General features: G+C 38.4%; 1 protein-coding gene across 2 annotated transcripts in view; it reads right to left on the reverse strand.

Annotated features, from left to right (window-relative positions):
- Positions 1–13,540, reverse strand: part of NPEPPS (aminopeptidase puromycin sensitive) — a 55,761-nt gene that overhangs the window by 38,810 nt on the left and 3,411 nt on the right. The window contains exon 2 of one of the 2 annotated variants that reach the window (XM_039516747.1): positions 5,570–5,654. In XM_039516747.1, coding sequence (XP_039372681.1) covers positions 5,570–5,654 — 85 coding nt within the window. Of the gene's footprint in view, positions 1–5,166; positions 5,469–5,569; positions 5,655–13,540 lie in introns of those variants that run through there. The other variant, XM_039516749.1, reaches the window with a different exon arrangement.

A 13,540-nucleotide genomic window follows, 5' to 3' on the forward strand; every position in this document is an offset into this window, starting at 1 on the left:
CAATACCAAGCTGAGAGGGGTTTGCAAGTGCTTTGGAGGAGAGGATTAAAATTCAAAATGATCTGGACAAACTGGAGAACTGGTCTGAAGTAAATGGGATGAAATTCAATAAGGACAAATGCAAAACACTCCACTTAGGAAGGAACAATCAGTTGCACATACAAAATGGGAAATGACTGCCTAGGAAGGAGTACTGCGGAAAGGGATCTGGGGGGTCATAGTGGATCACAAGTTAAATATGAGTCAACAGTGCAATGCTGTTGCAGAAAAAAAGAACATCATTCTGAGATGTATTAGCAGGAGTGTTGTAAGCAAAACGTAAGTAATTCTTCTACTCTACTCTGCGCAGATTAGGCCTCAATTGGAGTAGTGTGTCCAGTTCTGGGCACCACATTTCAGGAAGGATGTAGACAAATTGGAGAGAGTCCAGAGAAGAGTGACAAAAATGATTAAAGGTCTAGAAAACATGACCCACGATGGAAGACTGAAAAAATTGGGTTTGTTTAGTCTGGAAAAGAGAGGGGACGTGTAAGTTTTCAAGTATGAAAAAGGTTGTTACAAGGAAGAGGGAGAAAAGTTGTTTTTCTTAACCTCTGAGGACAGGACAAGAAGCAATGGGCTTAAATTGCAGCAAGGGAGGTTTAGGTTGGACATTAGGAAAAACTTCCTGTCAGGGTGCTTAAGCACTGGAATAATTCATTACCTAGGGAGGTTGTGGAATCTCCATCACTGGGGATTTTTAAGAGCAGGTTAGACAAACACCGGTCAGGAATGGTCTAGATAATTCTTAGTCCTGCCACAAGGCAGGGGACTGGACTAGATGACCTCTCAAGGTCCCTTCTAGTCCTATGATTCTATGAAAGGGTGGTGTTGATAGACCCCTTCGGAGCATTAGGTTTTGAAGTTAACACTCCATTGAAATGCACAAGGTGGTTCACATCTCTCAGTTGAAATTAAATACAGACTCAAGCAGATATAAATGCATATTACCAAGCTTTTCACAACTACTAGAAACTTAAATTTTTGTTTTTAAATGACAACTGAGATTCTGATGTAATCAGAGTGACTTCAGGAGCTGGGGATCTAGGAATGCCTTAATCAGGTCCTGCATCCTATTAGTGGCTAATCACTAACTTCCTGTGGGACTGAAAAGACTGAAGTGGCAAACATCAAGCAGCAAAAATTTAAATAAGGAGTCACCTGGCAACATTTTTTTCAAAAATTGTATATAGAAAAATAGCAATGCTAAAATAGAAGGGTAGTGCTCACTCAATTATTTGGTAAAATTAACAGATAACACTACGTCTGTTTGCAATTCTGCATGTGAAACTGCTGATTATTACCCTCCGAGCACCTCAACATTCATGTCTTTAATAACAAGTTGCTTGTAATCTCTGAAACATCCAAAATGCTCTCCAAGTTAAATGAAGATGAAAAATAATTAGCCAATCATGACTTCAGCTGATAATTTCACACCTCCTTAAAATGCAGACTTGCAGGGAAATCAAACTACTTAATATCCAATATTAAATGTGAGTAAAATACAATCTCCTGAAATTTACTACTACTTGTAGAGCCAACTACTTCTACTTGTTTTCTTAATCCCTTTTTTAGTGGAGCATGGCCACTCATTTGGACAAAGGTAATATGGCTAACGCATAACTATTCACCTTAACCAGAGGTAGATGGCCATGTATAATAAACATTACACAAACACCAAAAAAAGTATAGGCCCAGGAATCTAGAAGGCAACAAATGATCCAGTCATGAAAAAAAATCACTGAAGTGAAGGAAGAGTTTGCAACAGAAAATTCTGAGTAATTCTAAACTGAGCATCATGGTTCCAGTGTAACGTTAGTTGGTCTATGTGGCAAGTTCACAGCTACCAGACAGAATTTCAATTACTATTTCTAGTAAGATCATGAATTCTCATATTTCAGTAGTCAATGCCTTTGCATAAAGTCACACTTGAATCCAACTCCCATATACCTAGCTCTGCAGGGCTTATAGGAATTAGTAATAAAAAACCCAACAACAGTTTTCACTGAAGTCAGCAAACCTGCCTGTATTCACAAGGGGAGCAGATTTGTTGAGAAAGAAGGTGCTATTTCTACACTGTTACTTTTCAGCGTAGAGACACACTTTAAAACGAGATAAGACATTATCTTGTCTGACATTTAACAACGTGTACATCAAGCAGAAATTCTTCCCTGAGTTATAGAATTAAAATGGGTAGCAATTCCTCACTGCAGCCTGCAAAGGAGAAAGTTTACTGATCTTACAAAGATTCCTATCATTCTTGTTTTAAAATCTAATACATAATATTTATATTGACCCTTGTAAAATGTTAGTATTAGTAGCAAAAGTTCAATTGATTTGTTTTATATTTGCATCCCTTTCTAGTACAACATTTTGTATTTGTGGTCAATCAAACAATATGTATTGCTTTTACATGGTATTTATCACAATAGCAGCACTAGTAAGACAGACCTCTAAGTAACAGCAGCAGGTGCCAGAAAAGAACCTCTACAAATGGCTTGCCAATTCCATGCAATTTTACTTGGAAAGCCATTACTATTTGGCAGCCTGCCAAACTGAATTAAATGCCTTAACCCTACAAAGAAATAGCCAGAGTATAAGAATAAACCTTATTAGGAATACATTTTCTATGTAACAAAGCTATGTATTTACACTGCCACAGTTTACCACAGTCAAGGTAATTAAAACTCAGGATGAAGTTTTCTTTTCTATTTTACTTGATTATGAAAACAACAGAGGGACAGAACATACGATTATTTTAAAGGTTAATTTTCTATACTAAGTTCTGCGACTGGTACTTCCAAGCTATCCAGTAAGGATACCAACACTGAAACAGTATAAAATGAATGTCACAGGGAAACTCTACGAGGTTCATTTCAGAGTATGGCAACTGGGGGGCCAATAACTAAAAACAGGTGGTGCAAAATTTTAAATCTCTTGGGCTTCACTTCAATTTTGTGGGAAGACAAGGTTTTTGGGGACGTGATTTCTCCTTTCCTGCTTGCTCCTGCCATTTCCCCAGTACTTGAACAGACTTTTCAAGAGGCATCATGTACACGTGGTGGTTTTGTTAGGTAGGATAAATTCTACATCCTCTGCTATTGTCATCACGCTCTTCACCTCCTCACCACCAGCATGATGCACAGCTTCAGGAATGCCTAGCAATACAGTGTGTTTAATTAGACTAAAGGTAGCTAATGACACACTGTACGCTGTTGTCCTGGAGGATAAAATGTTTGTGAAAACTATGGAGGATTGGAGAGCCAGGATATGGCCCCACAGCCTGAATTAAACCTTGCATCTGGAACAGCTAGCACTGCATTCTCCCACCATCAAGGCTGAATGGACAGATTCCAAATTGCTTGACAATGCTCCCTGCACCAGTCTTGTTCTTTCACTGCCCACGGCACTTCCTGCATGAAGTTCAACTTTCTCAAAACATACCCATTGAATGCTATTTCCTTACTGCACAGATCCCTATCTGCCTGGGCACTATTCAGCTGTTCACAGCCAACACTGGGAGGTCCTCTGATTACTTTCCTGATGTTTGCAGAAAATGTCACCACACCGAAGACAAAGATCAAACCAAATTAAAAACAAAGCCTGCTCATGGATGTTCCTCTGGTCACACAAAAACCTGCACGTCTGACATAGATAATGGACACTTTAGTAAATCTTTTCCTGGTACATCACTGCAAAAAGAACATAAGCTTAAACCAAGTCAGGAGAATTTTAAGCTTCAATTTTTCTTAAGTGTTAAAAAAAATGTAATAGGTCCCATCCCTCCAACTCCCTTTCATTTATCCAACAACTGAAGACACTGTAGGAAAATTTAAACCTATTTAAAGGAACATCTTCCAAATCTAAACCCACGGTAGTTCATCTTATTTATAACCAAATTTCAAGGGAATGCTTCATTACATCACTATCATAGCATTCTCTTCGGAAAGTCCTGCAGAGCTTTTTTACGGGCTGGAGGATTTAAAATGTACTCTTACACAGTGAGTCAAACAGCTGCTATCATGTTTGTACTATTAAAGACTCCATAAAAAAAAATAAAAATTAAGAGCTCACAACCAAGTTATTAAAACATCCTTAATTCTCCTTATTTTGTAAATCTACTTCATAGTAAGCTAAGCATTTCTATATCAAGGACCATATTGTCCACACCTAGGTCATCTCAGGCTTTCATTACTATAATTTCTCTCCACCCTCCAATCTATTTAAAATCCCATTGCTGAAATCTTCTCTCACCACCTTGACAATCTTGAATCTCTTCACTAGCTTCCCGTCTTTTCATATCAATTGAAAGTTCCAGTCCTCTCTGTTAAGGCCCTATGTAATCTCATCTCCACCTTTCTCTGTTCTTATTTCCTCCCAATTGGGACCTCTAAATACTCCTGTTGGCATGAATCTGACATTTTTAATTTGCAGGCAGCAGCAGGGACACACACTGCTGCGCTGCAGGCCTGCAATTGCCAGCGCCGCAAAGCGCCAGCGCCCAGCCAGCGCGCCGCGCAGGCCGCCCCAGCGCTTCCCCAGCAGGAGGAGCCCACAGGACAGCGCTGGCGCTGTTTTCTGGGAGCTGGGGGCTTTTGGGGGCTACTTAGCGCTTGCGCTAGGCCGCGGGAGCGCTGCCGCGGCAGCGCTTTGAAATGCAAGTGTAGCCAAAGCCTAAGTGGATATAGCAGACTTCTAATCATGTTGCTCCTATGCTTGGAACACTCTCACATGCATCTACTGAGTGCCTTCTTCCCACCTTTGCCCATGAATCTTTCCTACATTGATCTGACCATTGATTCTACAATACCTCCCTTACCTGCACTGTTACTCCATGTTTTGTCACTTGTGTTGAACTGCACACGCCTCACAGTACAAACCATGTCTCACTATCGTGTTACATAAATGGATAACAAGGTGTCAGAACAGTCAACCTTAAACATCCCTTGAGCTGAAATGCTAAAGCACAACAGGGTAGAATTCCAGCTGCAACTCAATTTCCTTTTTTGTGCAAAATTAAAATAGATTTTTTTTTTAAACAGCGTGTAGAGGAATTAAACTTCAGTTCTGGACTAACGCCTAAACTCAAAGGATAAAATTATTTCTAATCTTAGCTCTTTCACTCACCCATTTAAATAAATGCTGAAATAATAGGACTTCTTTCTATGCATCCCTTCTGAATCCACCAACAAGGAAAGAGGGAGACTCTACCTCTTCTTTTTTGCCACTTTCCTATTCAGGGCTGGCAAAGTAGTATCTGCCTACTACCCAATATTTACCATATTTTCTCTCTGTATTTCCCCCCCCCATTTCAGAACTAGGAGTCCCAATGAAGAATCTGCAAATCAAATTAAGAACATCCACTACATTACACATTTAAAATCTATGCACAGCAAACTAAAGTAGACTAGAGTTTGGTGCAACAGCTAAGAAAATCTTGTGACAGTGCTCAACTCTGAGTGATGGAACTTCCAGTGTCATAAGCATTGTGAGGTAACATGTAACAAACTGAATTAAGAGTAGTTCTTACCTTCATCTCCCTCTGGTGCATAGGAGGCTGTAATAATGTCAATGTCAGCACAATTCATCACAATTTGATTGGTTGCCTGTCTCACCTGCAAAAGAAGTTCTATCAGCAAGTGTCATGAAAGGCTCATACACATTCCCCTTTAACACTATCTATTGTTTGGTATTCACTTTGTATCTTCATTTAATCTGACATCAGTCATTTGGAATTAGATGAAATATTGCAACAAAGCAGCTACTAAGAAAAAAATATACCACCATATCCTCTCTTCCATAAAATAATTTACTAGAACATGCATATTTACATTACATTCAGACTGTTTCAACCTATTTATTATTACTTAGATTATAAAATTGGGGGGCAGGGATTTGTATTAAATTTGTAGAGGACCCTGGTCCTTTACTGGGGTTTCTAAGCACTATCCCCATGCAAATAATAAACACTTAGAGAAGTTAGAGATCTTCCCAGCTAGTAATGAGCAATAATGGATTACAGTAGAAGTGGAGAGTATAACTACTGAAGATGAGCTAAAACATCTTACACTGTCAACAATATTTAAAAGATTACACAAGAACTTCATAGCACAGGAACATCTGCTAAAAGGGTAGCCTTTAACTTCTAGTAAAAAGTTATCTTCTGAGAACTTGTGTCTGTATACACATTGTTTTATTTTTAAAATGGCTGGCTACCAATGTAATAAAGTGCCTCGCTTCTACAACATCTCACTTGGATGCAAAAGCTTGAATAGAGAGATACCCAAATTAAATACCAATCTACTACAAAATGAGTACAATTCTGGATGAAAGAAAACTGGAAGTTTTTAGGAACTGCTTGTCTCCCACAGTGGCTAGTAACAGATTATTCAGAAGAAAGTGCTATAAACCTGCACGATGGAAAAATACGCAAAACACCTACTGAGGCAGTTTCATCCTAACCATAAGTAGTTAGCGACTGGCTTAGTCCTGAGGCAAAAGGGGATAATATTCTTTACACACTTTTAACCTAACTAATGTAACTATAAATATTTTAATAAATGTGTAATTATTTTGTGAATACTACAAAGCTCTGCCTAAATCACACTGTGGCAGTGTGCTCCACAGAACTGTATATTGTGCAAAGAGAGTATTTCCTTCTGTCAGATTTTGATATGTTGCCCTTTAACTTCACTGGGCATAAAATAACCCAACAATATTACCCAGTAATTTTAACGTGGTACCAAAGTACCAAGAAACATATTTCCATGATATGAAACTGAAACTAAACAAATGTAACAGCTAAAGTGACATGATCTAGATCTGGCAAAGAGCTTATCTTTTCCACATAGTATCCAACTCAGGAGGTTCTACATCCCCTCCCATAAATATAACCTTCATAACCAACACAGTTTTTTCATGATGAGATTATGAAAGGAAATTTTTTAGATTTTAAAAAAAAATAAAAAATCAAGGGACACAGTCAATCTGGTTTTCAGAAAAAACTAGATATCGTGAAAACATTTTTCTAAATGGTACTAAATTGGAAAACCCTTATTATTCAACCTATTAGTCCAAATTCCTCAGCTAGTTTTGATCTTAAAAGTGGAATGATGCATGAAAGAGCTGTCCAAAGTCCAGAAAATACCAAAGTTAATAACAAGTCTTTGGCTTTAAAAGCGCTGAATAGCCCTAAGCACACAGAACTGTCTTCATTAGAACGCAGTGCCTGAAATACAGTAGAGGTTAGGATTGATTGGAGACAACTTCATAGTCAAATCTTTGTGAGGATGCACTATTTTTAGATTTCCCTTGCCTCCTGCAAACCAAGCCAGTTTTACAAAAAGGGTGCAAAGTGCTGGAAAACATTGATAGGAATCAGGTTAACCGTTAACATGTGATGTTTACTCTATCAGCCCCCACAAATATCAGGTGAAATCAGCAAATCAATATGACTATGCACCAAGAATTATAGAGTACACTTGTGATGCTATAATTACACAGCACAGTTAAAAAAAATCTTCAAACAGGAAAGCAGTTCTCAGCCTAAAAGCCCTCCCCCCGTTCTATTAAAAATAAGTAGGAATCAACTAAATCTTTCACAAGTCTTCAACAATCCTTAAAGGCAAGGCAGAATGAAAATAAAATCCATGCAAAACACTCAACATTTAACCATTCTACCTTACCAGAACCTAAGTCTTAAATTTAACAGACATTCATAGTGCCTTGTGGAGACTAATACTTTTTAATAAAAACTATGTCTTTAAGTTAATACTTAGAAAAAACAGTTTATAAGCTTGAGAAGTTTGTTTTCTGGAAGACAGATATTCTGCTCATGTAGTAGTTTGTATTCATGAATACAATCAAGTTAAGAAGGCAAAAAGCACTCTTGATGGATGCGGTACATTCATTTCCAAGATTATAAATATGTGAAGTGTCACCCTTGCTCCCCACAGCTGTACAACATAATTAAGCCGCCCTTCAAACAGATCAGGCTGATCAAGGAGATTCAGTACAAGAAAAAGAAGGAGAATAGAAAAGTAGTAACTACAGGGCCAACAATAACCAAAATAAAAACACTTGCAATAAAACTGAGATGAGATGGGTGTCGGAGTTTAAATACCCAGCAGATCCCTCCGGAATCGCCCATCCTGGAACAGATCAACAGTCTGTCCATTATCTTGCTACTGGCTGTAGGGAAAGGTGAAGCCCTACTCCAGTCCTCCTCCCGCTCCCCCACCCAAGCTTATTTCTCTGGAGAGGAGAATTCCATCCACCCGAGTGAGAGATCAAAGTTTAATGTTTTGAAGCACAAGTTTCCCCTCCTCTCTGTTACCAACTTGAACTGGGTTGTTGATATCCCAGATATATCAAGTCTCAATGGAAACAACAATTGCTTTTCCATGATCTCAGAGGAAGAATAGTTATAATTGTCCTATTGAACTCAAACTCAAAGCCAGTTCAATTTCACCTCTTCAAATACCAGTAAAAATTTAACTCTTTTCTTAAGCTTTCCTTGCAGGATTCATTTTCAAAATGGTGTACTTATCTGAAGAGGAGTATCTACTTGCTCATATTTGAATCCACAATTAATTTGGAAGGGTCTATAAATTTCACTTTCAAAAAAAGATGCAGAGACTAAGCCTACATGAAATTTTACTTTTCATTGTCCAGATTAGACATTGCAAAGATCTGAAAATTCAGAGATAATACTTTCACTGAAGTCAGAATATTCATGTAAACCAGCAGCAATTTAAAATAAAAAGTTCATGCCACTGCAAAAATGACTAATTTCATTGGAATAGAAGTGAACTAGACATATCAGGCACCTCATTCAGAACTGAAAAGGGTAAAGGCTAACGCTCTGGCTATCATCCATATCAAACTACCTTAGCACAAAGAATAGTGATCATTGAACAGTTTGAGTCCTTGAGTAATAAGGGAATAAAGGCAGTGAACCCGTGGACAATTACTGCATAGAGGCTAAGTAACTTAGCCATCAAGGAAGGTTGGCTCGTGGAATCCTTTTATAGTTTCCATTACATAATAATCAATAAAGTCTGAACTGCATTTACTGGACTTTGCCAACCAGAAAGCCCAACTGCATCCAAAGCTTTAGAAGTCAAGCCATTCCACAATTCATTACAAGGGAAAAATTAGACAGTATGCCAATATTTCACTCTGAAAACGTCATTTTTATCTTTAATTCAGATGCATTTTAAAATACTCATATATAGTTTTCGTTTCAAAGGTCAAAAAGCAATGAGGGTCCCACCCTCCCATACACTTTTTTTATAATTCGCATCGCCAAGGCTTTCTGGTGTTCAGATCAAATTTAACAAAGATGTGTCCATGTTTAACACACTAATAGGTGGGGCACAAGGAAAAGTCAGTTACAGATTACCTCACCTGACCCATAATTCTGAAAGTCTAAAACTTGTGAACATAGATATTTTCATAACTATTCCAAACATGAGTTGAAGATGTTCAGAAATTTTTTATTAGGTACTGAAGCAGCAGAAGAGTAGAGGGAAAGAAACCTCTTTAGGATTTCTATACTATTTACAGCAATTGAAAAACACGACATCTGGGGAGTTCTGATGGCATCTGAATCCACTCGAACTTCAGTCTCAAGGTTTATTCATCAGAACCCCCTTTTTAATACTACTAAGATCTTAGCTTGTAAAATCTTTGGTGCATGGACTCCTTTCTGTGTATTGTACAGTTTGTCAACACTTGATAAATAAAACCTTGTAATTTAAAGTTGTCCTATGTTATTCTAAATATAACATTCCAACAACCATGTACTCAGTCTGCCAAACGTTTGATTAGTATTTTACTCTCCAGAATATGAAAACTAGTTCAGAGCCTAGAATATAAACAAATACGCAGAGAGATCTTTCTTAAAACTGAAAGTTCAATCATGTCAATGAGAGAAAAGCAGCGGCAGTTACATTTATTAGTCCTTATCTAGGTAACCACATTTTTATTCACCTATATCTAGACTGGATTATAGAGTCAGGTAGTAAATCTACTAATACTGAATACAGTATTGCTCTGCTATGAAAAGCTATTTAATATTTCAATCAGCATTTGAGTCTATTATTTTCCTATAGTATTCACACACTTCAGAAATGTTTAAGTTTACACAATCCCTATGCAAGTGTCTTTTTAATGTATAACAAAGGATAACTGTTTAGTCTGATGAATTATAGCACTGCACAGAACTGAGAATTAAGGGGTTTTGCCGATTTTGAAAAGCAGGAGGAATGGAAAGAGTAATAGCAGGAACCCCTGACTGTGAAATATAAATGGATTCAAACTTAGTGCACTGCCTTTAATTTTCATACTCAGATCTAAATTAAAGTACAACAAATCCAAACTGCTATACTAGACTGACTCAAAGGGTATGGCTACACTGGTACTTCGTCATCAAAACTTTTGTTGTTCAGGGATGTTAAAAAAAAGCATACGCCCTCGAACAACAAAAGTTTTACCGACAAGAAGTGCCGGTGTGAACAGCGCTTTGTCGGCAGGAACGCTCTCCTGCCGACAAAGCCGCTGCCGCTCATAGGGGGTGGAAGTTTTTGTCGTCAGAAGAGCTCTCTCCTGCCGACAAACAGCGGCTACACTGCACGGCTTTTAACAGCATGGTGCCGCTAAAAGCTGCGTACTGTAGCTATAGCCTAAAAGTTTAAGTCGTTACCCAAAAGAGATGGTCTACAAACACTGTACTCCTAAAGATGGATCTTCAGAGTCTTAAATGCAACACTTCAAAATCAATCCATCCCTAATCAGCCTACTACAAGATCAGACACTATGCATGCCTTCCCCTAGTCTGGCAGACACTGCAAAAGCAAGCTATAAAAAGCGACAGATGCGGGCTAAAACACTGCTAAATATATCAGAATATCCTGAAGACATATTAAAGGGACTGGGAAAGGAGAGATTTAAAAGGTCCACACATTTTATATTGTACAGCTAGCATTTTAGGTAGAAGATACCTATTGTGCAGCCAGGAAGACTTTTGCTGGCAGTTTATACATAACAAAACTGAACTATCATGAGCTTATATTCGCCATGTTTAGTATAATGGCTTACAATTTCCAGTATGTGCAAACCAGCAAAATCATGCTGCCCAAGTCTGTCTGAAGCTCTGAGCTGTTACACCCTTAACTGGACAGGTAATTGTTCAGAGGCACTACAGCATTGCAAACTTTAATTTATAGGATTAAAACAGAAGTTGAATGTTAGGAGTCAGCTGATTAGTTTTGTTGATAGCTAACTCAGATTTGCCTTTTCAATTTGATGCTGCTGAAGAACGGTATGCTAGTATATCCCTTCTTTGTTCCTGGTCCAGCATTAAGCCTTTTGGGACGTGGAAACAAAATAGACTTCAATTGACCTAGACATTGTGTAATGACTGTGCTGAGTTGATGGCTGGATCCTTAGAAATAGAGTTACAAAGGGAGACGTCCATGAACTGGAGACTTAACTATCTGGCAGTTCATATCTTTTTCTGAATAAACATTAATTATGTTTTTTTAAAACAGTTACAAAAAGGTACTTGCAACAGTTTGGACTATTGAGAGGAAGTGTGGTTAGTGGACTGAACGCAGAACCAGGAGCTAGACCTCCTTAGTTTCAATTCCAGCTAAACCTGCCAGCTGGCTCTGGCTCGTGGGGCTCAGGCTAAGGGGCTGTTGAACTGTGGTACAGACGTTCAGGTCCGGGCTGGAGTTCAGGCTCTAGGACCCTCCAAGGTAGGTCTACACCACAGTTAAACAGCCCCTTAGATGGAGCCAGATGGCATGGACTAGCCTTGGGTGTCAAACTGCAGTGCAGACATATCCTCTAACATTAGGAGTATCAGTTAGCCCATCTTATGTTCCCTATCTGTAAAATGGGGGATAACAAATGAACCACCTCACAAGATGCTTTGAAGGATCACCATTTGTAGTGTGATATAAGCGTTATGTAATATAAATTGTCAGTTTATATGACTGTTACGGAACTCTATAGACTTCTGAATTATATATGTATTTGTGTAAATGCCTAAATTTTAGCAGTTAAAAGTCATATTGAATAACCAGACAGAAAATAGCTATAACTTAAACAGTAAGTTAACAAGCTCCATCAGTGCTCTGAAAAAGATGTTAGATTCACCTGGCTATAAACGTGAGCTTTATCAAGAGACAGATCATAACATTGTAGTTTCCTGGTAAGAGAGCAGATAACAAGCAAACCTAAAGTGCCAAAATTAAAAATTACATACACCTCTACCCCGATATAACGCGACCCAATATAACACAAATTCAGATATAACGCGGTAAAGCAGTGCTCTGGAGGGGGCGGGGCTGCGCAGTCCAGCAGATCAAAGCAAGTTCGATATAACACGGTTTCACCTATAATGCGGTAAGATCTTTTGGCTCCCAAGGACAGCGTTATATCGGGGTAGAGGTGTATAAGGACTGGTAATTTTCAAGACTTTGAAATTGCATGATTTGCTTCAGTCAACAATTGACACACAATTTTAACTACTGAATCCTAAAAGGTTCTACTCTCTGATGCTGACATGAAAAGACCCTGTATAACATTTACTTCTGTGGAGTAAATGAAAAAATTTTTTATTAATCAGTTTACATGGTTAAAGTTTTCAAAAGTCTGGTGTTCCAAAGCCAAGACTTCAAGCGCAACACATATTTGAGCCTCAAATGCCCAGGGCAGCAGGGTCACCAACAGAAACACTGTGCAAAAGACCAACATATCCTGCTTACTGCTACAAATGCAAAAAACAATTTCACTGATTGGACGCTGACCTTTAATCTAACACTTAAAAGGATAGTTGAATTATATATTTATTATTGATTCTACAGCTCACGACTGAGGATACCAAATGGCAGAACATAGACACGTGAGGTACACAGTAGCACAAGCTTTCATAAACAACTCAGTTAACTCAGTGATTCATCCAGGTGTAAATGTTACACCCTCCAGGTCAGAAAGTATTTCTCTTTAACCCCATAGCACAAACTACTGTCTGCACAGCCATTGCTAGCACTGGGGTTCTTGTTAATAAATCCTGATATTAGCCCTTCGGGAGGCGGTGATGAGGGTCCAGTTATCACTCTCAATCCAAATCCAAATAATTTGGAAGACTCAAGACCCAAAAATAAGTGTCTATGTATGAAATCTGTAGCAACTTGGTGCCTAGATAAAGATCTAGGATTCTCAGAGAATGAATAGGCACATCTTCAAAATATTCACATTACTTCACATTACATTTTTTCTTCACTAGTTGATGCATTCTCTCTAAATGCACTGATCAGTGCTCTCTGAACTGTACCCTAACCTTAAGAGCACCTCAAAGGGGATAACAAACCCACCAAATACAAACTCAATTAAGGCCTTTCAAAATTCCAAAACTAGCCCTAGACTTGAAGCAAGACCCTAAGATCCTAGCAGCACATCTCTAGCACTTGAGCTAAAGAAGAACCACCAA

The sequence above is a fragment of the Mauremys reevesii genome, linkage group 27 (assembly GCF_016161935.1).
Source record: "Mauremys reevesii isolate NIE-2019 linkage group 27, ASM1616193v1, whole genome shotgun sequence".
Lineage (NCBI taxonomy): Eukaryota > Metazoa > Chordata > Testudines > Geoemydidae > Mauremys > Mauremys reevesii.